General features: G+C 46.3%; 1 protein-coding gene across 2 annotated transcripts in view; it reads left to right on the forward strand.

The window, feature by feature from the left end:
• Nucleotides 1-1398: 1398 nt before the first annotated feature.
• Nucleotides 1399-26396, forward strand: part of PIP5K1B (phosphatidylinositol-4-phosphate 5-kinase type 1 beta) — a 157445-nt gene continuing 132447 nt past the window's right edge. Inside the window, exon 1 of one of the 2 annotated variants that reach the window (XM_045065071.1) lies at nt 1399-1544. In XM_045065071.1, coding sequence (XP_044921006.1) covers nt 1452-1544 — 93 coding nt within the window. In that variant the 5' untranslated portion in view covers nt 1399-1451. The remainder of the gene's footprint in view (nt 1545-26396) is intronic. The other variant, XM_004769245.3, reaches the window with a different exon arrangement.

Below are 26396 nucleotides of genomic sequence, written 5' to 3' on the forward strand. Positions count from 1 at the left end.
AATTATACACAAATAACAAGTCATTATGTCATCATCTGAAATGAATATAGCGTTGTATGTCAATTCTACTTCAAATTAAAAATGCTATGAAGAATGCATGCAAGGGCAGGGGTGCTCCCTTTTAGATAAAGTATTTCGGGGAGCCTTTTTAAGGAGGCGATGTGGAGCGGGGATCACAAGTGGTGAGAAGGAGCCGGCCAACAGAAGAGTAGACCTAAGAATGTTCTTAGCAGAGAAAACAGCATTTGCCAAGTCCTGAAAGCAGGAAGGAGCTTTGTGGTTCGAGGAATTGAAGGAGAGGCCAGTGTGATAGCGGGTCCTGGAGTAAGAGCAGTGGCTCTCCACGGAGCCCCATCCTATGTCCCAGGGAAAGTAAGACAGGGCTGTCACAGCTTAGGGGGGTGTAGGAGCGAGTGCTATTGGCCTGTAGTGGATTAGAGCCCAGGAATGCACAGGCCAGGCCCCTGCAACAGGCCAGGCCCCCACAACAAAGAACTCTCTAGCCCCCACGTGTTCCATGCTAAACCGAGAAGTCCTGAGTCAGAGAAACTGGTGGTGGCCTGAGCTACGAGGGGTATATGGGCCCGACCAGCTATGTTTGCGGCCAGGAGTGAAGGCCCGACCAGAATGTTGGGTGATCGCCAGAACCCCACTCCAGCGCCTGCGTGGATGTTGTGGCCATCTGTCAAGGTGGCGGAGAGGAGTGGTAGGAGGAGAGGTTTGGGAAGGAACATCAGGTCTTTCTGGTTCGGACAGGTCGGTTTGGAGATATTTGAGCCGTTGAAGGGGAGACTCTGGTGAGTAGTGAGGACGGCGGATTTGGAACTCAGGGGAGGGGGCAGGGTTCCACTCCTATCTGCTGAGCTGCAGGTTGCCATGGATTGGTGAGGCAGGTGGAGGAGAAGCCCCAGGACTGGAAAACAGTCACGTTTTGACACTACGTCCCAAGAGCCTCCCTCATGGAGTTCCATGCCTAAAATAAACAAAGCTGGCCAGTTCTTCCCCTTACAGTCTTCTACGAGCCTTCCGCTAGTACAGAGAAAGTCCGTACTCCACAGCACGACACGCGAGTCCATAAAGGGTATGTCCCCCATGGGCTTGTCTTGTCGCATCTCCTGCCATGCAGCTCACACCCAACCCCAGCCGCATGGAACGTGTCCATCCCTGTTCCTCTCTGCCCACACCGATCCCTCTAGAAGGTCCTCATTCCGGAAACCGCTCTGTCATTGCACTTCCCCACACTCCTGGGCACCGCGGGTGACACCTTCCCAGGCCCCCGCTCCTCACCCTGCCCTTGACCTCTGTTATATCATGGGTGACTTTGTTTTGTAATAATTGTTTGCAGCTATAACTTGCCCGCTGCACCTCGAGTAACTAGAGAGCAGGGGCCTTCCCCATCCACTTGACATCCGTAGGGTCCCACACCGGGCCTGGCACAAAACGTTCAAGAGATGTATCACTTTTTTCTTCTTAATTCTAAAATTGTCATAGACGTCCCAGAGAGAGATGTTCTTGAGCCCACCGTTGCAGATCTGCAGTTAGAGGTGAGGTGGTGCTGGAAGGAAGAGGGACCGGGGGACGGAGGGGAGGGCAAAAGGGGCCGGACTTTGTGCTTTGGCCCATCGGACCGGAGAGAGAACACTTAGAAAGAGCGCAGTTCAGTTCTTTTGGCTTTTTCTGTTTCACAGATGTAGCGATTATCTGTATTGTGGGTTACCGTGTGGCTCTTTGAAAGTTGGCTGTAAATTTTTTTGGCATCCTGAAGCCCCTTGGTCAGTAGTCTGCAGACTGCTTACAGTCAGCCACTCGGGAAAGAGCTTCAGCAGGAATTTTTATTTTATTTTGTTATTTTTTCAGTGTTCCAAGATTCATTGTTGTCTTTTTAATTAATTAATTTATTTTCAGCATAACAGTATTCATTATTTTTGCACCACACCCAGTGCTCCATGTAATCCGTGCCCTCTATAATACCCACCACCTGGTACCCCAACCTCCCACCCCCCTCCCCGCCCCTTCAAACCCCTCAGATTGTTTTTCAGAGTCCATAGTCTCTCATGGTTCACCTCCCCTTCCAATTTCCCCCAACTCCCTTCTCCTCTCTAACTCCCCTTGTCCTCCATGATATTTGTTATGCTCCACAAATAAGTGAAACCATATGATAATTGACTCTCTCTGCTTGACTTATTTCACTCAGCATCATCTCCTCCAGTCCCGTCCATGTTGCTACAAAAGTTGGGTTATTCATCCTTTCTGATGGAGGCATCATACTCCATAGTGTATATGGACCACATCTTCCTTATCCATTTGTCCGCTGAAGGGCATCTTGCTTCTTTCCACAGTTTGGCGACCGTTTATGCACCACACTCAGCAGGAATCTTAAAAGGCAGTCTCTTCCCGACTTCTATCACTTAAAGGCTTCTAGATGTTTCCCCAGTTAAAGGCTGCTCCTAGGTGAGTGCCAGTTACTGCCAGGGAGAAGCAGGATTTGGGAGCGGTTGGCAGCCCATTTCTCTAACACACTAGCATCCTGAACATCTTTTTCTGTGTACCAGGAAAGACACGGGACCGATGACTTTTCAGGTTTGCTGTTTCCCAGGGAATGGGAGGGAGGGGTGGCCTAGCCGTTTTCAGAGCAGCTACAGCCTCCACGAAATAGACCGAAGGCAGACAGTGGTGATGAGAGGCCGGTACTCACGCTCTTTCCCTCATCCCTCACTAAGGCTGGGCTGAGAAGGGGGAGCCTGGCCGGGGTGCTCAGCCTCCTGCAGGACAGGTCACGTCTGCGCATGGCCATCCCACAGTATGGATTTAATCGTAAATCTGACGATGGGTGAGAAGGGGCTCGGACGATGGTAGTCACCTGTGCACATATTAAGTCGGTACCATTGTTGCTAGATCCCTGGTCACCCCCGGTGGAACTTAAGCCCCATGAGAGCAACCAGAGGGAACTCAGTTCTTAGCAAAGGAACAGATTTTATTTCACCTTCTCTATAACGTGACATGGCTCACATTCGGAATTCCAAATGGCCCGGGGCCCTGTTCTCTGTGGACGTTGGGCATTGAGGTGGTGGTTCTTTTGAAAGAGCAGTGGAATTCTGTGGCAAAAGGAAACCTAACTTTTGTTCATTAAAGACACCTTTCATAAAGAAAAAGAAAGAAAAGGTGTCCTATGTCCAGAAAAGAAAACGGTTTTCTTTGCTTTCCATCATATTAAATAAAAATTAAAAGGCCTGTACTGTAGCTTTCCCGTCTCTCAGTGTCTGATTTAGTTTTAGGAAACTGATTTAGGCTTCAGCAGTCCCTTTCTCTTCATCTTTCTTTGCCTTGACGTGCTCTGGCTGCTCTTCCCAGGCCAGGGGAATTCTCCTGGGGGAAATGAAATGTTCTTTCCGAGGACATGGGGTGCAGCAGAGTGGGGCAAGCCCGTGTCACCAAAGACAGCAGGACGGGGAAGATGGGGGTAGGCAGGGCATGGCCAACTTGGTGTTGCCTGTGTCTTAAAGAAACTCATGGAAAAAAACCAAAGCAGTATGAACAGCAGCATAGTTATCCCCCAAGACTTTTTTTTATTTTTAACTTAATTATGATAAACTCAGAGACAAATCTCTTCCACCACTCTGTCCCCTAATGTTCGAGGGAACATTTCATTTGGATATAACTGTAACAGTGTAAATTTGGGGTGTCTTAAAGTGGTAAGTACAAAAGGGATTTTTGAAGACAGAATCAGAGGATGCCGTCTGTGATTCTGCTCAGAGGATTTGGTGAACAAAATCCTGTTTTCCAAGGAAGTATTCCCTGTAATACAAACATTAAGCTCCTATTTCCTTCTGGAACTTGGGGTATGCCAGGTTGACCTGCTTTGATGCTGATCTCCACACTTTGTCTTCTTACATTTATTGTTAAGCACGTTTTGTTAGCCTATTGGATCCTTCCATTGACACATAATACTGATGATTTTTTCATTTGGATTTTTTCAGATTATAGAAGCCCTGCGTACTTTTAGATGCATTTACCAGTGGGTGGAAAGAAGCTATCTAGTATGATAGAGATCTTGATTGACCTAGCCAGGGAATAGGGTGTCGTGCCAGGAGGCCGGTGGCTACACAGAGCAGTAGTAGATGTGACATATCAGTGGGGCAGCCCTTGGCGCTCACTGTCTCTTGGTGCACGAGGCCAAGTCTGGCTGAATCTGGGGTACTAGGCCACAACCTTGTACCCATAAGGGCTCGATCCTCATGAAGGGAGAATTTAAAGTGACAGTCTCCTCTTGAATAGGAAAGTTTTAACCATCCATGCCCTTCCTGCTCATGGACCCAAGCTCACCCTCCCCAAAGTCACCTGGACTGGAGATCACTGGGCACCCAGGGGCCCAGGTCAGCATCTTTGGCCCCAGAATGTCTGTTTGGTCACATGTTCTCACTCAGAGAAACCTGGGTACCTACACATGTTAGGCAACACAGCTATAGCCCTGAATACACGGGATTGGCCCGTGACCTCACACAATCATGTTGTACAGGGTCTGGACATTTTAGCACTGTTACTGAATTACTTTTCAAAAAGTTATCTCAGTTTCCACTGCCTTCAGCTGATTTAGGAAAGTGCCTGTTTTCCCAGGTTCGGACACTGAGCACTCTTCAATTTAAAAATCTCTGTTAGGGACGCCGGGGTGGCTCAGTTGGTTGCATGACTGCCTTTGGCTCAGGTCGTGATCCTGGAGTCCTGGGATCGAGCTCCCAGCTCCATGGGGAGTCTGCTTTTCCCTCTGAGCTTCTCCTTGCTCATGCTCTCTCTCACTGTCTCTCTCTCAAATAAATAAATAAAATCCTTTTTTTAATAAATAAATAAATAGATAGATAGATAAATAAATAAAATGAAAATCTCTGTTAGCTAGCTAGATGAAAGTGCCTTAATTTGCAGTGATTTTTATCTTGGTAAGTCTATTTTTTTTCCAAATAATTTTTATTCCTTAGGTACCTTTCTTTGGGAGTTAACTTCTATTTATAAGAGCTACTTGCATATTAAGGGGTCGCATTTTTATTGCAAATGTTTTTCTGGTTTTAAATTAGTTTTTAAATTTTGCTTACTCTTTGTTTGACTCCAGCTTTTATGAAATCAGATTTATAAATATTTCTCTAAAGACTTTTGTCTTCACCCTCATTTTTAAATTTTATGCTATGAATGGGGTCCCTGGGTGGCTCAGGCAGTTAAGCGTCTGCCTTCGGCTCAGGTCATGATCCCAGGGTCCTGGGATCAAGCCCTGCATCAGGCTCTCTGCTCAGTGGGGAGTCTGCTTCTCCCTCTCTCTCTGTGTGTGTCAAATAAAATATTTTTAAAAAATTGTAATCTTCGTAATATTAAGACTTCCCAAAGAATTCTTAATTTTCAGAACATTCCCAATGATATGTTCACATCGATTCCTCTAATTAAGTTTTGGGATTATAAGATCATTGCTTTTAAAAGGTTGCTGTTGTGACCTTTGTTGAAATTGGTTTAAATTAATGAATTTAGAGAGAAGTAGCATCCTTAAGTCTTAAGTCTTCCCTTCCCAAAGTTAAATATCTGTATTTTTATTGTCTTTTATGCTCCTCAGTAAATTATCTTCTTCTAAGACTCTGTACCTCCTTTTTGTTAAGTATATTCTTAAGTAATTTATGTGGCATTTTCTTTTGGTTCTTATTGTTGTGGGGTTTTGTTTTGTTTTGTTTTGTTTTCTCATACAAAAAGGATTTTTTTTCTCCATTACATTTTTTTAGCTGGGAATGTGTAAGTTCTTGATTTGTGTGTCTCATCTTTTAAACTGTCCCCCTAGGTCCGTGTTTGATTCTAGGGTATGATAAGTAGCAATCATATTGTCTCTAAATTGCAACTTTTCTCCTTCTAACCAATATTTTGTACTTAGTTCTCCTGCCTTATTTTGTTAGTGTGATCTTCCATTATAGTATCAAAGAATCTCCGTGGTAAAGGACAACCTTGGCTCGTTCATGATTTTAAAAGACAAATGGCTCTTGTGTCCCGGGCCTGCATTCCATGGCCCACGTGGTCATTAAAAGGTATTAAAGGTATTAAAATAAAAATTCCTTGGCCACAGACATCTGGAAGGTGTCATTCTCTTGTTCCCCAGAGTAAAATGCTGTCCTTTAGCTCAAGAACTGTTTTCCATACTCAGAAAGCTTCTTTCTAACTCTGGTTTTACCAGAAGTTTTAAAAAATCTTAATTGGGTCTTGGCTTCTGTGTATAATCGATTTAAGCAGAGCATGGAAAGGCAGTCTCACTGGAAACATAGTTAGCTTTTGAGATATTCCAAGTACTTGAAAGTAGTAAAACTTTGTTTCTATCAAATATTATTTAATTTGGATTTGGTGTCAGTCCAGATGGATGGCATAATTATAGTATTTGCTTATAATTGGAGGGGGGCAGCTTTTAGAATTTCTTCCTACAGGCCTGCCAGCCTTCCCCCCCCCCCCATACCAGAGTAATCTCTGTGGAAATTATCCCGGTTAATGCTTTTCACAAGCTGTTTTGGGGTAGGTAAGTATGACCTTTGCCTTAAACACAAATGAACAACAACAACAACAAAATGTGGCCCAAACCATTTCTGGATGGGTCCCAGCAGAACATCTTATTTACAAATAGATTCATCCCTTTGGGGCTAGTGGGGCAAAGAGTGAAAGGGTTGAGCTGCTTTGTATGGACAGGACTGAAAAGCATTTAGGTGTTGTTTTCAATGTACCTCACCAAGCTAAAAATCACGGTGTCAAAAGGGCTGTGTTCGTTTCTGGAAGCTCTGGGGTGGGGGATCCATTTCCTTGCCTGAGAGCCAGTTGCCACTCCTTGGCTCGTGGCCCGTTTCTCAAGCTCAAAGCCAGCAGGGGGCGGTTAGAGAACCCTCCCGTTTGCCTCTTTGTTCTCACGTGGAAGGACCCATGCCACTACCTTGGGCCTCTCCGCATAACCCGGGACCATCTCCCCATCTCAAATTCAGCTGGTTAGCAACCTTAATTGCACCTGCGACCTTGTCATAGTTGGCCTTCTAAGGCAACATACTCATTTAGGTTTCATAGGTTCTAGGGATTAGGGTATGAACATATTTGGAGACCATTGTTCTGTCCACTGTTTTTTTTTTTAAAGATTTTTTATTTATTTATCAGAGAGAGAGAGAGCAAGCGAGCACAGGCAGACAGAAAGGCAGAGGCAGAGGGAGAAGCAGGCTCCCTGCCGAGCAAGGAGCCCGATGTGGGACTCGATCCCAGGACGCTGGGATCCGACCTGAGCCGAAGGCAGCTGCTTAACCAACTGAGCCACCCAGGCATCCCATGTCCACTATGGTTTAATTTAACCAGTGTCCACCCCCGTGCACTTAGAGCACTTTGTCTATCCCTCTAGAGCATCCTGTCTGTCTGAGATGCTCAGACACTGATTGAACTCCTGAGGCGTGGAGACCGTCTCGTGGCTGGACTTCCTTCTCGTCCTTCTCCTCTCTTTCCCTCCCTGGTCTGTTTCACCCCTGCTTTGAATCCGTAAGCGTGACCATCACACCTCCAGGACCTGCATCTCCCTGTAATAAACCTACACAGAAAAGAGATTATTTTACAAGGTGGAAGCATGCAACCAGGCTTCAGGGGCTGTCCCATGTGCTGGGAAAGCAGGTACGGCTCATGCTTCTACTACAATATGAACCCAGTTTTTAAAATCCAGTTCTGAGCTCACTGCTGGAGATTCTGTCCTTTGGCTGGATTATTAGGCATCTCCCACAGGACCGTTGGCCGTGTTGTGTCTTTGGTGTTTACAGAAGCAGGTCATGTTCATGAAGCATGTCCAGGAGATGGAAATGATAGATGGAAAGTCTCTACATGGGGCAGAGAGTCGAGTGATCTCTAGGTTGGGATCAAGGGCTCAAAATAGGCCGGTGACTTCATACGCACCACAGGACCGGTAATTTTCCGGCACACAGTTTGGATAAACTTGAACGGATCTTTCCCATATTTCTTTGAAAATGGCACATGAGCGATTCTCAGGGATTTCGTCCTGGGCAGGAGATCGGAGTCAGATCCTCCCCTCCGAGGACAGGATCCCTCCTTTTTTCTTGAAAGTCGGTTAAGCGTTTTCGCAGCCGCTGTTGAATTGAGAACCGTCCCCATCACTCACGGTGGAAATAGCAGAAACGATTAATTTAGAAAAGAGAAGGATTGTGGGGTGGGTGGAAGTGACATTTGTCTACATTATATTCTTAGAAGCTTAGCCTGTGAGAGTTGGAAATGCCTCTGAGAAAACTGTTCATTAACATATAAGGAAATAGAAGCGCAAATACTTGCATCGGCGGCCAAGCGCGTGCTGAGCGCGACAAGTGGAGTTGGAGCCCCGCCTGCAGGGATCTGGGTCCTCAGCCCTTGTCTGTGCGCTGCACTCTTCTGTGGCGCCTTGGACAGCTGTGCAAGGTGGCCAGACCAAGCCACCTGCCCCCAGAGATGCCCTTTGTGTCAGTTTCCACTTGGGCATTTCTCAGGCGCAGGGGACTAAAGCACACAACTGTGTGGTCGGCCCCTGAGAACCAGAATGTCATCTGCTGTGTAGCCCCTGGGTTTGTGAGGATGTGGGCATGGCCACGTGGAAGGCAGAGAGCGTGGACAGGCGTGTGTGTACACACGCGACACCAGCTGCCTTTCTGAGGACCAGGATCAGGACGAGGGTGAACAGGGTACATCTTCCTGTCCTGGTTCTCCATCATCACTTTTTTTTTAATTGTTGTTTTTTCATTTTACTTATTTTAGAGAGAGAGAGAGAGACTCGGGGGGGGGGGTGTGGAACAGAGGGAGAGGGACAAGCGGAGTCCGTGCTCAGTGCGGAGCCTGATGCAGGGCTCGGTCTCAGGACCCTGAGATCGTGACCTGAGCCGAAATAAAGAGTCAGTCGCGTAACCGCCTGAGCCACCCAAACACCACTTGTTTTTTCATTTTTAAATCACTTCCGTACTAGTGTTTTGCACTTGTCTTGATGAAACAAAATGTGAGTGAAAACTGTGAAGTTTTAAGGCACAGTTCTTGATCAACCTAAAACACAGAGCATCCCAAGGACATGAATAGCATATCTGCAGCAACACACATTCACCGTACATAAGGGTGATTTATGTTGGTGCATATGATGAGGGTTTTGTACTTCGATGAAGTTGGGGTTTCCAACCAGGGCTAATGTGGCTCCCAGCCCCACCCTCTCAGCATTTAGGGAGCAGGCAGTATGGACATACTTGTGATTACCTATTTGGAAAAAGTGATGCTAGTGGTATTTGGTGGGTGGAGGCCATCGATGCTGCTAAACATCCTACAAGGCCCAGGACAGCCTCCCATGTACACAGCAAAGACTTATCCAGTCTCAGATGTCCGTGGTGGGGCACCTGGGGAGCCTTGGTGAAGCCATCCGACTTCGGCTCAGGTCATGATCTGAGGGTCCTGGGATCGACCCCCTCATGGGGCTCCATGCTCAGTGGGGAGCCTGCTTCTCCCTCTCCCTCTGCCCCTCCCACCCCACTTGTGCTCTCTTGGTTTTGTGTCAAATAAATAAATAAAATCCTTAAATAAATGAAATGTCAGTTGGTGCCAAGGTTGAGAAACCATGGCCTAAGGGAGTCTATGACTTATCTGTTACTTGGCTAGGGAGTTGATTAATTTAGAAACTGCTCAGCTTGTGGAGTAAACTTCTCAGAAGAGTATGTGGCCTGGGGACACTTCCGTAGTCCACTGGGCTAAGGGCATCAGTTGGCCCCACAGGTGCAGAATTGCCCCGTCTCTCAAGCTTCTGTTCTCAGTGATGGGAATTTAAAAAACCAGCTTCCCTCTACCTTTGGCATGTGTGGATTCTGTGGTTGAGGATTCGGGGGTTTTGTTTCTCTTTGGGGTCATGCTAGAGTTTGCATAACCAAACACAGAATTACAGGAGACGCTTATGAATGTCAAGACAAAGCTGGACCAAAACAGCCCCATTCAGGGAACCCAGTGGTGGGTGAGGAAGTGGGCCCCAGTGTGGCCATATCGTGGCAAAGGCCCTTATGGCCACAAATACTTGAAAATGAAGAGGGGCCAGGGTGGGAAGAGATGGCTAGGGGCTGCTAGATCCCTGCCAGTGTACTGCGTTCTACTCACAGAGTCAGCGTAGTGAGAATGATTAGCATTTCCTTGTTCCTTTTTCAATCTATAAAAGAAAATTTCCATATTGTTTGGGGTTTTTCCCTATTGTCAGGTGGTTAAATTCCAAACAAATTAAATCATGGGAGAGAGACAAAGGTATTTCCAATAAATGCATATGTTGTGGGCCTGACGGCAGATGGTTTCCCTCCCCTGAAAATAACACCCCCTTCTCCGAGGAAACCTGTAAGCCTGAGCAGCTGTGGGGCGGGGCACCAGGACTGCACCTGCCTGTCCGTCCGGTGGCCCTAGTCTGTGGTGGTTGATGGAAGAGACTGGACTGCTTTCACTCACTTCAGGTCACCGTGAGACAGTGCCCTCTGGGAAAGGCTATTCGTTTACCCAGACAGACTGGAGAAATTTCCCACAAGCCATACACTGTACCACGTACGTCTGTTTCACAAGCCAGGCTTTTTCTAATCAACCCTCCAGTGGCCTAAAGCCAAGTGCTATCGGATACCAGTGCTGGGACCACTAGGTATTTACCCTAAAGATACAAAGCGTGATCCAAGGGGTCACCTGCCCCCCGGTGTTCACAGCAGCAGTGACCACCGTAGCCAAACTGTGGAGAGAGCCAGGCTGTCCATTGACAGACGAATGGATGAAGAAGATATGGTCCATGTATACAATGGAATAGCCCTCAGCCATCAGAAGGAGTGAATACCCACCACTTACACTGATGTGGATGGAACTGGAGGGTACTATGCTGAGCGACATAAGTCAGACAAAGACAATTATCATAGAGTTTACTCATTTGGAATATAAAAACAGCACAGAGGATCATAGGGGAAGGGAGGGAAAACTAAAGGGGAAGAAATCAGAGAAGGAGAAACACCATGAAAGACTCGTAACTATAGGAAACAAACAGTTGCTGGAGGGAAGATGGGTCGGGGGACGGGGTAACTGGGTGACGGGCGTTAAGGAGGCACGTGATGTGATGAGCACGGGGTGTCATATGCAGCTGATGAATTACTAACCACTGCATCTGAAACTAATGTTGTACTATGTGTCGGCCGATCGAATTTAGGAGAAAACAAAACCAAAGATACTGGTGCTGGGAGAGAGGTGAAGTGGTGGTGCCCAGGGACAGACCCTGTCGTAGTAGTCCTGAAAGAACAGAGGCTAGAGGTGTGGATCGGAACAGAGGCAGAGAAAAGGCCTTTTTTGTACAGGGACTCATGGAACCATGGAACTTGTAAGAGAACACACTACAGACATCTCTAGAAATTTGCTTACAGGTACCCTGAAAGTTGGCTGCTGCAGGGCCTCTAGAGGGGTACCCATCAGCTCAGAGGTGATCCCTCCAAAGCCTCATAGAATCTCAGTGTTGGGATGGTCTGTACCCATCCACTGTCTTCTGCTCAGTCGTTCAGGCAATACCAAGTTAAGTACGGAGCAAGGCAGGCAGTTCGTTGGTAGACACGATGATGTCACCGGAGAGTGTGGGGTAAGGGCAGCAGGACCCACCCCAGTTTCCTCTAACTGTTATTAGGAAGGGGGAAGGAAGCACCCTTCCATTGAGCAATGGCCTGTGAGTCAGGCACTTCCACTTGTCCTGTCCGGGCTGGTCAGTTACCAGTGGGGGCCATCACGGGCGCATGCCGGGCTGGGCCACCGGAAGACTCGTGTGTTGGCGTCAAGTCTAGAGGTTGGAAGAAAGTGGCTAAGAATAGTCCCATCCTCTGACAGTCCGGAAAGGGGTTGGAGGCTGGTGGTGAGCTCTGATGGGAAGAATCCTCAACTAGGTACTTGTCAGTGGATATCTCTGACACCAGCGCTTTTGACCACAGATAACATCAGAATCAGCTTCATCGGGTTCTCCCAAAGTTCAAGAGAAACGGACGACGCAGACATAAGCAGGCCTCTGGTTGCTACCCAGCTGGCGTGTCTGGAAATTGCACGTGGGTGAATCAAAGGTTGCTTCCGCTTGCTTTCCTTGTGAGAAATGATGGTTCACATTTCTCCGTATCAGTCTTACTCTCAGAGTTGTAATCCAAAGCAGGCAAAACGCAGTTACTTTTGCGTGTGCTTTTTCATGGAGCCACTGTAACTGGGAAAAAAACAAAAACAAAAACAGTGATCATGTTGGAATGAAATAGGTTAAACTTCACCACGCAAGTGACTTCTGCTTGGTGACCATGTATACGGGAAGATAGCTTAGAAAGTCTGACTTAACAGAATTTTACACGTGGAAGAAATCTTGGCAATCATCTAGTCAAATGCCTTCATTTGGAGGAGAGGGGACGGAGACCCGGAGATGCCATGGAGCTTTCTCGAAGTAGCTTCCTCACAGCCCCTTGACAGCAGAAGGGACCCCAGACTTAGATTTTTCTGCCTCCTTCCTGATGCCAGATGTCTGTCTGTGTTTGCCAAATACCACGGCAGGCCTGAGGAAATCAGGGCAAGAGTCGTTGTCTTCGAATGTTTTTTCAGGTCCTTTTCTACCGTTCGTCAGAAAGCTGGTTGGTGGCAGAGCTAAGCGCTCCAGTTAAGTGTCTTTTCACCGGTGTCCGGCCAGGTCCCCTGTCCCGCAGCCCCAGCCTCCAGCACTAGTGGCGAGAGGAGGGAGGGAGCCCCAGGCCGTGAGATGGTGGGACAGTGAAGCTGGGAGAAGCTTGTCCGGGCTCCAGAGCTGCAGTGAATGCAGAAGCAGGCGAGGCCTCCGGCAGGGCCCCCCAGGGCTGCTGGGGGAGGTCCTGCCGGCACTGCCCCGCCCCCCGCAAACCCATCACTTCACCTCGGGGACCTGCAACTCCCTGGCCAGGGACTCTTCTGTCCCCATTTAGAGCTGGATGTCCAGCTGGGTTCTGAGAGTGCTTCTATCCCAAAGACCTAAGGAGCTTTCCTGGCAGAAGGGCCGATGCAGAGAAAGCACAGTGATCTGAAAGGCCATTGTGAAGAGGTGCAGGCAAGGGGAGAACAGCCGTCGGGTGTAGGGTGGGGGGGCCGCAGGCACGTGCGAGACTCCCGCGCACCTCACGTGGCTGGGGTTTCTGGGGTGGTTTTCCCGATACTCAGGGTTCTAAGGTGCAGGGTTTTAGAAACCACATTCCATGGTTCCGAGAGAGCGTGGAGAGAGGAAATCACCTCTTGAGGTCCTCCTGGGTGTTGAAGCACAGAGGCTATGTGGGCAAGGAGTGTTTAATCCAGACTTGAAAGTGAACATCGTATTTAAAATGATTCCCTAATTTCAATGCTTTAACCTGGTAATGGAGATTCTTGAAAAATACGTAAATAGCCTCTGATGCCTCAGTCCGTAGGATACTTTTAGTGTAGAGTCTTCCTGCGAAAAATAATATAGGATTTACCTTTCAGATGTATAATCTTTCCGAACTTTATTCTTCTGTAAAATGGAGGTAATGGTGTTAAGGTGAGAAATCAGTGCCACAGATAACTTGACCTGGCACATAATAAGCTCTTTAAACAGTTACCGCCGAATTTAAGGCAGTATTACAGAACTGTAGCTCACTGAAGAAATTACCGTATTAGAAGCGTTAAATACTAAAAACCAATCTTTCAGTATTAAGGAAAGACCTCAATTCCAAATTGTAAAACCCCTTCAGATAAATACTGGCATTCACATTTCAGATCTTTTTGTTTCAAATTCTCTTGATTTTCTATGGCTTTCCAGAAATAAGGGCGGAACTACTGAGCCAGTAGTAATAATACGGTTAATAACTACCGTGATGAGCATTTCATAGACGTTCATTGTGAAAAGAGGGATGGCTTCACTTGCCACTCGGAGGGGACAGCTTGAGGATAGGAATTTAGAGAGAGATTCCTCCCCCCACTTTTTTTAAATCCTTTTACCAGCATCCGTCACCACGTTCTAGCCTGCGAGACGCGTTTAGGGCCTGCATGGAGAAAAGCAGTTGAAGATTGGCAAACAACACGTCGCTAGCAAATGATGCTTTTCATTGTCTGTCTGGAGAAATCACTGTAGTTTTGGGTTGTAAAATGACTTCCGTTGTCCGCAGGGTTCTGTCACATGTATCCATCACAGCCTTCCCCTTTCTCCCTTCCATATCTTAGATCCCTGAGCTTTGCCTGTTACATAAATAGTATTTATTCCAATACAAATATATATGCATGTATGTATCTGTCTTTCATAGATGTTGTTGATTCCTCTGACACGTGTAGGATCTATGTTCTGTGTAGATTATGCTGTCATCTGTTATAGGATAGACGGGAGATGTGTGTACTTACAAAATTCCCCCTGGCCCATGTACAGAGTTTATCTTGAAAGTTAAACTACAAAGAAGAAAAACCAAAGTGAGGGACCCTCGAAGGGAGAAAGCAAGCTAGTTTTCTTTCTTTTAGGCCTGCTTCTGTATCATTAGTCATTTCCCACATTTTATCTATTTTTTTTTCAAAGATTAAAAAACTTCGCTATTTTAAAAAGTGAAGGGACTCTTACAAATCTTAACACACATGGGGAAAATAAATAAATAAATGCAGGGATCCCTGCCCCCGTAAGAAGTTTCATTTCTGGCTTTGTTTCTTCTTACGGGGGCAAATGGGTAGCAGTCAAGCCTTCCTGTGTTACGACGTCAAAGAATGCACGTCGGAATTAATTAACCGCAGAATAGTAACCAAGGGTTCTGCCCACACTGTCAGAGCCAGGCACTGGGTTATTTCTCCTCCTCAGCTAAATACAATCTTCTTTCGATAACTGCAGAGGCCGCCGGGTGGAGGGAAGAGGAACGTTTGGCGAGGTCTTGGGGTAGGTCATGAAAGAGAGATAAGATCTTATTTGCGGCCTGGGTTTGCGGAAGTACAGTGAGTTCTCCTACAAGCCTTTAGCTTCCTTGAAGGAGTTGTAAGTAGCCCTCCCCCCAATCCTTAAAATAGCAACAACAGCTGTGTGTGTGTGTGCGCACGCGTGCGCGTGCCTGTCTGTCTGTCCATCTGTCTTCTTACACAGCAAGAGCTTTGGGAGGACAGGAGGCCAGGGGCAGGGCTAGGGGTAGTGGCTTCTCAAATAGGTGGGAATAATGTAAGTCCAGCAAGGATGGCTAAGAGAGCGACAGCACTGAAGGGTGTCCTTTGGTGGGTCCTCTGGTGGGGAGGGCTTGGTTGCCTGTGCTGCACCTATTGTAGCTAAAGCCAGTAGACCAGCCTAAATGCTCATGCCTTTTGTAAAGATTCCAAAATGGCGACATTGTACTGAAACCCTTCCACTCTGGCCCCACCTAGGATGCCTCTCAGCTTACTGCCAAGCTACATGTTTCTGTGCACCTGACCTGGCGGGGTTCTCTAAAAGTATCTGCCGGGGACTCTCTAGGTGTGAGGCTTGGCCCTGACCCACTTCCACACCTTCCAAACCCATGGTTTGCCGGTCATTGGAGAACGCAAAGGAATAGAAGTTGGCTTGGTTTGGGCTGCGAATAGTCCCACGAAGCCAAGTGAATTCTGTGGTAGTTAGACCAGCCACAGAATTTAAGCGGGGCCTGTGCTAAATCAACTGGCAGAGTTGGCGTCTGTGTATTGCTGTGTCCAGTGATGACATTGGCTATGACAGTTGTGAACATGGACTTGCCTGTAAGGGCCAGCTTTGTCACTTCCTCACTGTGATGGCCCTTCTTTTCACTATATCTGTATCTTCAGGGTAAATACCCAGTAGTGCAATTGCAGGGTCATAGGGAAGCTCTATTTTTAATTTCTTAAGGAATCTCCACACTATTTTCCAAAGAGGCTGCACCAGCTTACATTCCCACCAACAGTGTAAGAGGGTTCCCCTTTCTCCACATCCTCTCCAACACATGTTGTTTACTGTCTTGTTAATTTTGACCATTCTAACTGGTGTCAGGTGGTATCTCAATGTGGTTTTGATTCGAATCTCCCTGATGGCTGATGATGATGGACATTTTTTCATGTGTCTGTCAGCCATTTGTATGTCTTCTTTGGAGAAGTGTCTTTTCATGTCTTCTGCCCATTTTTTGACATGATTATCTGTTTTTTTGGGTGTTGAGTTTGAGGAGTTCTTTATAGATCTTGGATATCAGCCCTTCGTAGTGTCATTTGCGAATATCTTCTCCCATTCCGTGGGTTGCCTCTTTGTTTTGTTGACTGTTTCCTTTGCTGTGCAGATCTTGATGAAGTCCCAAAAGTTCATTTTTGCTTTTGTTTCCCTGGCCTTTGGAGACAAGTCTTGAAAGAAGTTGCTGTGGCTGATGTCGAAGGGGTTACTGCTTATGTTCTCCTCTAGGATTTTGAATGTCTGTGCTGCCCAGAGCAATCTATACTTTCAATGCCATCCCAATCAAAATCTCTTTTTTTCTAAAGAGCAAAATGCAGAAAAGACATGTATTACCAAGCTATACATTGGAGGTGGCAGGTGGGGTGTGGTGGGAGGAGCTGACCCATCACATTTTGGGGCATCTGCTGACTTCTCTGTGCTCCTCCTCTTTCTGTCATCCTGGACCTGGTTTCTGAGCTCCTCCGCAGGTGCTCCCTGTCGTGGACCACCTTTGACCACAGGTAGAAGAAGCCATCTTCAGAGTTACCCTTCACCTTGTAGTTCTGTAATCTCCTCTCGCAGGACCCAGGCAGAGTGCCCACCACCTGCACACCCATATCCCGATGATCTGGGCAAGGTTTTTGGCCATGGTTGGCCCCTCGGCCTCGGGGTCGCAGGCTCCCTGTTTTACTTTCTGTAGTTGTTATTTGACTTGTTCTCAATGGGCATGGGTTACAGTTTCTTTTTAATTCAGCAGTGCTATGTAGACATTTCTCTTTCACTTTGAGACCTTTTGGAGTCTGTATCACTTTTCAGGTAAAGAATATTTGCTCCTGAGTTCACAGGCACTGGGAACGCAAGTTCAATGATGGACCAAAGCAAGAACTGTGGTAACTGTAGCTTCCAGTATGGCGAAGTGTGTTTCACACACGCGTAGCAATAGAGGGTGATTGACTTGCTCTGCGAAGTCATCAGGGGTCCCGGTTTCTGTCTTGTTTTGCTGTCGTCCTCAACCTTCAGCTTCTAGATGGGATCCAGGAGGGCTCCTTCATCTCCAGCCATCACATCCCCAGCCTCTTAACCCCATGACCTGGGAGCTGGACCCATCATTTCCTCGCATAGCACAGGGACCTTAAATTGGTCACGTGACTATACTTAGCTGCAAGAGAAGCAGGCAAAGTACCCAGCTAAAGTGTCTATTAATGTGTCATAGGGTTTCTTAACATCAGGCACTGTTGATGTTTGGGGATGGATGATTCTTTGTTGATGGGGCTTTGCTGTGCATTGTAGGATATTAGCAGCATCCCTGGCTTCTGTCCAAAAGATGTCAGTGGCCCTCCCCAGTTATAACCGCCAAAGTTGTCTCTGGACAATGACAGATGTCCTGTAAAGGACAAAATCAACCCTCATTGAGAATAGCTGCTCAGTAAGAAGGGCAGATAGGTACTGCAGACAATTAATGTCACCCTCCATTAGCTCTGTGTTGTTTCCCCCAAAGCAGGGCTGGGCACCGATGTAGCATTTCACCTTTAAAATCAACAGCTCCCTCACAGGAATCAGAATCCTCTAAGACCGGGTGGAACTTGGTTTCTGTTGGTTCCAGGCAGGTGAGAAATGAATCCCTTTTTATTTCTAGCTTTTGAGTCAAAACCTGTATTTGTATCAAATAAATATATCTTTAAAAATTCGTTTATTTATTTATTTTAGAGAGAGCACAAAAGCAGGGGAGGCGCAGAGGAAGAGAAAAAGCGGTTTCCCTGCTGAGCACGGAGCCTAACACGGGGCTCGATCTCACGACCCTCAGGTCACCATCTCAGCTGAAATCGGGCGCTGGCTGCTTAACCAACTGAGCCACCCAGGCACCCCAATAATATTTTTATTCGAATTTACAAACAAATGAAACTTTCTTCCATAGTATGTATATATGTTAAGGTCATGCTCCTGGGTCACACTGACGATGAATATCTCAGTGTCCACTGTAATGTTTTGGAAGGATTACTTCGGCAGCATTCATAATGCTATTCTCTGCTAAATCAGAAATTTCATCTGCAGTTGGTGGCGTATCTCTTTAAGGGCAATTAAGTGCTTGTAATTTACCACTGCTGAATACCTTAAGAGTACACTATTTTTCTGTTGATGAGAAGTGTTTGCTTAATATGCTTTTCCATTCCAACAAGAGAATGCTTCACTGCCAACCATATAAATAAGGTAGAGATCATTTGAAAGAAACCATGGAACATGAAACACCTTGCCTTTTCCATCACATTTCGAGAATCAAACCTTCCTCCCACCCCATGGATACACAAGGATTCTGTTAAAAGGCTGCTTAGTAATAATAGAAAATTAAATACAAAATGAATCTGCCTTGGGCATCTGACAAGGTTGCTTAGTGCCCACTATGTCAAAATGACCTTGTTAAGAGGTCATTTTACCACCTGGAAGGTCTGTGTAGGCACAGGGGAGGACGTGATTATTCTTAGTCAATATCTCCAGTGTTCTTATTCTCAAAAATGTAGAAGGCTGCAGAAATTATATCAGAAAAGTGGTTTCCAACAGGAAAAGTAACAGAATACCGCAAAAGTCATTTATAAAACCACACCTACTGGGAGAAGGGAGTCACCGTGTCTAGCTGCCATGTAAACAGAGACTGCACGGAGAGAACAGTGGTTAGAAGGTGCACTGTGAGGGGAGCCTGGGTGGCTTCGTGGGTTTAGGCCTCTGTCTTCAGCTCAGATCATGATCCTGGGGTCCTGGGATGGAGCCCCACATCGGGCTCTCTGCTTAGCGGGGAGCCCGCTTCCTCCTCTCTCTCTCTCTCTGCCTGCCTCTCCGCCTACTTGTGATCTCTTTCAAATAAATAAAATCTTTAAAACAAAAAAAAAAAGGAGAAGAAGGTGCACTGTGAAACAGAGGACCTTTGATTCTGGGAGTCCCTAGAAGGGTCCTAGACCTGCCCTAAATTTCCTCCTAGGTCAGGGGAAGATCTAGCCCCAGAATAAATTTAGAGAGACAATGGGAGACAAAAATAAAGTTGATTTTGATTACGTTTCATGAGAGTGTAGCAGTTACATAGGTTTCTAGCAGTGAGACCTTGACCTGAACAAAATGAGATTTAAAGAATGAGCAGATCCCAACCATGAATGTATGTGTGTATATATGTAGATATTTAAAATCATCCCTTTAAATGTATTTATAAACACAGTAACAGTATCTTGATTGAAGGACATTTCTTTTCCTACATGTAACAGAAAACTTAGAAAATTCAAGAAAAATAAGGCTTAAAAGTACAAATCACCTAGCATTCCACCACCCAGAAATAATCATACTGTTCGATATATTTCCTTCCTGTCCTGTTTTCCTCTGGGGACGCATATGCAGTCATTGTCAAATTTCATTCTATGTATTTTGTACCTTGCCTTTTTAAGCTAACATTTTATTTTTCAAAGTTAAAAGCACCTTTTAAAAATATGGTTTAGAGGATGACATAATCTGACTGGAGTTTATCGATTAATTGTGTCAAGCGTTCAAGATCCGGACTTGGACTTACTTAGGAATCAGTGATACGAGAGACAAAAGAACAGAGACTTTAACCCACAGTTTTTGATGTCCCAGCAAGTTGTAACATTCCTATCAGCCACTTGGTTGGGATTTTTGTCACTCCTTCAAATTCTCTTTTCTCGGTTTCTCTAACGCCATGTTTTCCTGATTTTCTTCCCACGTCTGCGGTCACTCCTACGTCACCACCAGAGGTTCTGCTTCCTGTCTAGTCCCTAAATGTTTCACCAGGCTCAGGATCCTTCTAGAACTCATCTGGCTCCTTGGTTTTCAATAACCTTTATATGCCAGAAACACTCAGATTCCAATTTTCAGCCCAAACCTCTATTCTAAGCTCCGGACTTGTATCTTAACATCTCTGACTGGAGTCTTGTTGGCATCCCGGATGGAAGCCTTGAGCTTCCCCAAGAAAAATGTTCCATCTCAGCCTCCTCACGTCAGCCGAGCAACCTCTGTCCTCTCTGCTCTTGTAGAGAAACACCACGACTTGGCAGTACTTTGCTCACCCTGGTTTCTGGCTCCTGAGAAGTCCTAACTCCTCCTAACACCTCTCCCATTCATCTTGTCTATCTTTTCATCTCCGTGAACCAGGATAATAGTCCCCCAACTCCTTTCCCTCCGCTGGGCAGCTGGAACGATCCTTTTCAAATTAGGATGCTGTTTCCTTATCAAAACAGAGAAACCTTTAGCATGGCCTGTAGGTCCCAGATCTGGAGCCTCTAGTTCTGGCACCTTCCCTGCGGCCCACTGCGGTGTACGCCGATGGTCTGCTTTCGAGTCCCTGAATCCGTTCCCCGGACCTCCTCACGGGAGTCTCAGTCCCTTGAGGGCCAGGACTCTGGCCAGGCTACTCATGTGTCCCCCACATGTAGGAGAGCACCTGGCCCACGCGGGGCCCCCAGCCAGCCTGCGGACTGGACGTTCTCACCTTTCGGGTCTCTGCCCGTGTCCCGTTGCTTGGGGATAGGAAATTCTCAGACCTTTGTCAAGTGGAGGAACAGCATCTGACTGAATGGAGTTCTGAGGGAGCTTCTGTCTTTGCCTGTGGCATCTGCAGAGAAAATGCCAGAGTCAGGCTTGAAGTAACAGAGAATGATCTGCAGAATAACGGGGCCCTCACAGTCGGCTCCACCCTGATCCCTAGACCATGTACGTGGGTCGCTTACATGGAAATGGGACTTGGCGCGTACCATCCAGTTACCGATCTTTGGAGAGGGGAGACTCCCCTGGACTCCCTTTGCTGCTATGGCCGTAGGAAACGGACAGAAAGGGGATGGAGAGAGGGTTTGAGTGATCTGGAGGTGAGAGGTGGCCCCACTGCGTCTCAGAAGGCTTTGCGTTGCCCACCTACAGACTTCCCCATGTCTGTAGTCCAGGACCCGTGTCATGCTATCTGTCTTTCTTTTCCCTTAGTTATATCACCGGCACAAAGAAGAGTCTTAGGCCTCTGTCGTTGAGTATAGGTTCAGAGACAGCACTGGGGTGGGGGCGGGGTGGTACCCTGGACTTAGGGTCGGGGACAAGAATTGTTGGACAGGAATTGCCTCTTCTCACGATGAAGGGGTGTTATGGAACGGGGTGTTTATGGCTTAATGTAAGGCACCTTGTCGGTGAACATCTCTAATTCAGAATTAGACTCTAGATCTGTGTGTGGTTTTGGAAAAACAGACATTCTGAAAAAAAGAGAGTGTGTTGGACCCCTTCCTTGGGAAAAATGCACACAAGTAGAAAATGTCTTATGTGTTTGTTAGGGGTTCACAGACCTGGAAGGTCAGCTTGGTCAGAGGAGAGAGAGAGAGAGAGAGAGTGTGTGTGTGTGTGTGTCAGTGTTGGGGGTGGGGGTGGGGGTGGGAATCTCTTTTTATATCAGGATGCAGGAGGTCCGTGGAGGTCAGGAGGGAATATGCTATCAGACTGCTTCCGGGTCAAGCTAAAGGATTTGGACTCAACCCTGCAGTGAGGACACCAGGAACCCCATTAAGGATTTCAGGCAAGGTGGTGACACCATGAGATCTGTCCTTCGGATAAAAATCACTGTGGCCTCATCTCTGTTGGCTCTAATCCCATAATTAGTTCATCAGAATGCCTTGGAGGGAAAAATGCTGCGGACATGAAATGTTTTCATACTTCCTCTTCAAGCCGGTGACATCAGGTGGCCCATTAAGTGATCAGGTTTCTTAGACAATGTGCTGAAGAAAGCTATATCCTGTAGCCAGTGTCATTTCCTTTAAATCTTACTGTTGTCGCAATCGCTACTCCCCTGACTGTAGTTTTCCGTAGATGTTCACTTGTGCTGTTCCTGTCATCGTGATGCGCTCCTGGTGCCTGCACTTCCAGCTTCGGTCAGATCCGTCTCCAGCGGAGAAACTCAGGCACACGCAGCCATGTGCGGGGAGTGCTGACCCAGGGGCCTCGGAGGACACAGGGTCATTCCTGGCTCTTCCACACACCTGCCGAGACGTTTAGGTGCAGTGAATCTCCCCGAACTGCCGTGTCTTCATCTGTGAAACGAGCTTTATTTTTCTTAATGATTTTATTTATTTATTCCAGAGAGCGACAGGACAGGTGTGGGGGAGGAGCAGAGAGAGAGGGACAAGCAGATTCCCATCCTAGTGCGGAGCCCGACATGGGACTTGATCTCAGGACCCTGAGATTGTGAAATGAGCCAAAACCAAGAGTCGGATGCTTAGCCCACTGAGCCGCCAGGTGCCCCCATATAAAATGGGCTTTAGGGGCACCTGGGGGGCTCAGTGGGTTAAAGCCTCTGCCTTCAGCTCAGGTCATGATCCCAGGGTCCTGGGATCGAGCCCCACATCGGGCTTTCTGCTCAGCAGGAAGCTGCTTCCCCCTCTCTGCCCGTCTCTCTGCCCGTCTCTCTGCCTGCTTGTGATCTCTGTCTGTCAAATAAATAAAATCTTTTTTAAAAAATGGGCTTTATAAATAAACCCTCCCTACCTGCCTAACAATATTTGATGGCATAACAATTTGATCCTGCCTGTGAGGATCAAACACGATGATTAAGAGATAGTGCGTTGGAAAATAGAACCTATTACACAAACGCCAGCTCACGTTCATTTTTCCTCTTTGTATTACCCTTATCCGTGCTCTGGTTTGGGTTAGGAAAGAGGGGCTATGAAACTAGGTGTCGGCGGTTTGCTTTTTTGTGATGTTCTCTGGTTCTTTCTGAGAGGTTTTCCTAGTTTCCAGGCAACGTGTTGCTGCCATTTAGCCCATGCAAAGTCCTGGAATAAAAATAGCCTGTTTCACTGTGTTCTGAAATCTAGAACTGTATGTTTTGAAGGAGTCAGAGGTCCCCGTTGGAGCTGGAAGGGAAAGACGGTCACGTCCCAGTGCTTTTAGAACGTGCGCAAAGTCTTACTGAGAAGACAGGAGAGGCTGGGTGTCTGTGAAGCCGTCCACCTGTTACTAGTTCACTGGTCTCTTGGTGGCTGTCCCCACAGAAGGAAGAAGGGCTGTGGCTCAGACTGGGCAGGGAAAGAGCTCCTGCCAGCACTGTACACAGAAGGTCCTTCCTCAGCATTGCACTTTATTCATCCGCTAACCAGAGACACTCCAGCTAGCATTTTTGTTTCATAACTTGCCCAAGCGTGGCTGTGTCAGAAAACACGCCAACACCGCCTGTCACCATGCCTCATGTCCCCTGGGAGCACCTCATTAACAAGTGACATTAACCAGCCTTTATACTGGTTTACCAAGCAGTTTACAGCTTTGCCTCGGCTTCCTCTTGGCTGTGTAGGACTAGAAGCAAAATAAACTTGTTTTATCCCTATTCTATCAAAAGGAATGGCTCCCACCGAGCTACTTCCTTTGCTGAGGTCAGACAGCTAGACTTGAAAGGGAACTTCTGACTTGGATTCTAGGCTCATTTGGGGAAAAAAAAAAAAAAAAAAAAGCAGTTGCGGAAGCCACATGGGCTTCCTAGCGAGGATACACCACCCGCTAGCAATGTGACTGGGGCGAGTCACTTAACCTTGTTGTGCCCTAAATCCCCACCTGGAAGATGGATGTGATTGTTGGTACTTCTCTGGGTCCTTGAAAGGATTATAGGAGTTCAGAGATTTTGATGTCTTAGGCCACGGTGTAGTTAGTGGCTTCCAGGTGTGAGTCCTAATCCCACATCTTCTCTAGCTGTGTGACCTACTATAGGTTACTAAACCTTCCTGAGTCAGTAAAATAGAGATGGTTATAATACCTGCTTATAGGGTCCTTGTGAGAATAAAAGAGTTCAAGTAACCAAAAGCACTTAGAACAGTGTCTGCCACTCAGTTGAATACACTGTAAGTACATGCCGTGGGTACTGTAGCTTGTGAATGTGATGGTCGTCTATCTAGTGTGTGGCACAAAGAGTTGATCCAAAAAATATTAGCTTATTTTACAACTTGTAGTTTCTCCCATCTGAGCTCTTGAATTTTAAGGAGTCCGAAGGGAAGGCAATAGGATCACAAGTCTGTTTTGGGATTCAACATAAACGGACATCAACGGGGCCCTTTCCAAAATCTTATTCCTTCAGTAACTCAAAATTTAATCTTATGCCATAAGAGGAAGAGTTTTCCAGTGCTCCTTAGAGCAAGGGCAAATTCTTGAGCTTCACCCCAGATCTCTAGAATCAGAAGAGCCTGGAAATGTAACCCATCCGTCTGTTCTAGGTTTTGAATTTGGTTTGCAATGCCCACTGACTTTTTTTTTTTTCAAGACCATTTGTTTTAGAGTAGTTGTAGGTGAACAGAAACATTGAGAAGGTACAGAGGTTTTCTTTGTGCTCCCTGACCACCCCCAACATGCATAGCCTCCCCATTGTCACCATCCCCCACCACAGTGGGGCATTTGCTATGGTTGATGAACTTGCATTGACGCATCGTAGTTACCCAAAGTCCATGGTTTCCTTTATGGTTCACTTCTGATGCTGGGTGTTCTGTGGGGCTAGACCCATATATAATGACATGTAGCCATTGTTACAGTGTCATACAGAGTATTTTCCCTGTCCTGAAAACCCTCTGTGCTCTCTGTTTCTTTCCCCAACCCCTGGCAACCCTTCCCCCAACCCCTGGCAACTGGGGCTCTTTTTGGTTTCTGTGGTTTTGCCTTCCGTCTGTTGTAACAAGTATCCCAGAGATTCTCATGTTTTCTCAAGTTCGAAAATACCAGATGTAGACTCCTGCTGCTTTGGCCACCTTCTCTTGTTGGGGGTCGGGGAGGAGGGTAACGGACAGAGAATTGGGTACTCCATCTGTAGGACAGGTGTTCTAGCCCAGGGAGGGCTAGATGACTGAGTTAAGTAGAAACATAGGGATAAATCCTACCTGATCTTGGTGGATAATCTTTTTAATGTGCTGTTGGAGCCTATTAGCTAGGATCTTGTTGAGAATCTTGGCATCCGTGTTCATCATTTGGTCTGAAATTCTCCTTTTTGATGGGGTATTTGCCTGGTTTGGGGATCAGGGTGGCTTCATAGAAAGAGACTGGAAGTTTCCCTTCTGTTTATGTTTTTGAAATGGTTTCAAGAGAATAGGTATTATTTCTTCTTTGAAAGTTTGGTAGAATTCCCCAGGGAATCCGTCAGGTCCTGGGCTCTTGTTTTTTAGGAGGTATTTGATCACTCCTTCAATTCATTGCTAGATAATGGTCTATTCAGGTTGTCAGTTCCTTCCTGTTTCCGTCTTGGAAGTTTCCAGGAATGCATCCATTTCTTCTAGGTTACTTATTGGCATGTAACTGTTGGTAATAATTTCTGATGATTGTTTCTATTTCCTTGGTGTTAGTCGTGATTTCTCCCCTTTCATTCATAATTTTATTAATTTGGGTTCTCTCTCTTTTCTTTTGGATTAGTTTGGCCAATGGTTTATCGATCTTACTGATTCCGTCCAAGAACCAGCTTCTAGTTTTGTTGATGTGTTCTACTGTATCTCTAGTTTCTATCCCATCAGTCTCTGCTCTAATCTTGATTATTTACCTTCTTGTGCATGGGGTTGGCTTAATTTGTTGTTGATTTTTGCAGTTCTTTATGTTATAAAGAGCTGATGTATTTGGGATTTTTAAATTTTTTTTTTTTTAGTGAGACTTGGATGGCTATGTAATTCCCCCTTAGGACTGTCTTTGCCATATCACATAGGTTTTAGACTGATGTGTCTTCATTCTCATTGGTCTCTATGAATTGTTTAAGTTCTTCTTTGATTTCCTGGTTGATCCAAACAGCTAGGTGGTCATAGCTTCCAAGTATTTGAATTCCTTCCAAACTTTTTCTTGTGGTTGAGCTCCAGTTTCAAAGCATTGTGATCTGAGAATATGCAGGGAATAATCTCAATCTTTTGGTATCGTTTGAGCCCTGACTTGTGACCCAGGATATGGTCTATTCTGGAGAAAGTTCCATGTACGCTTGAGAAGAATGAGTATTCTGTTGTTTTAGGGTAGAATGTTCTGTATTTATCAGTGGGATCCCTCTGGACCAATGTGTCATTCAATGCTCTTGTTTCTTTATTGATTTTCTGCTTAGATGATCTGTCTGTTACTGAGAGTGGCATGTTAAGATCCCCTATAATTAATGTATTCATATCAATATGACTTTATTTTGATTGATATTTGGCTTATGTATTGGCTGCTCCCATATGGGGACATAAATATTTACAATTGTTAGATCTTCTTGGTGGATAGACCCTTTAAGAATGATGTAGTGTCCTTCTGTATCTCT

The sequence above is a fragment of the Mustela putorius genome, unplaced genomic scaffold (genome assembly GCF_011764305.1).
Source record: "Mustela putorius furo isolate JIRA1106 unplaced genomic scaffold, ASM1176430v1.1 tig00003854_pilon_pilon_pilon, whole genome shotgun sequence".
Taxonomy (NCBI): Eukaryota; Metazoa; Chordata; class Mammalia; order Carnivora; family Mustelidae; genus Mustela; species Mustela putorius.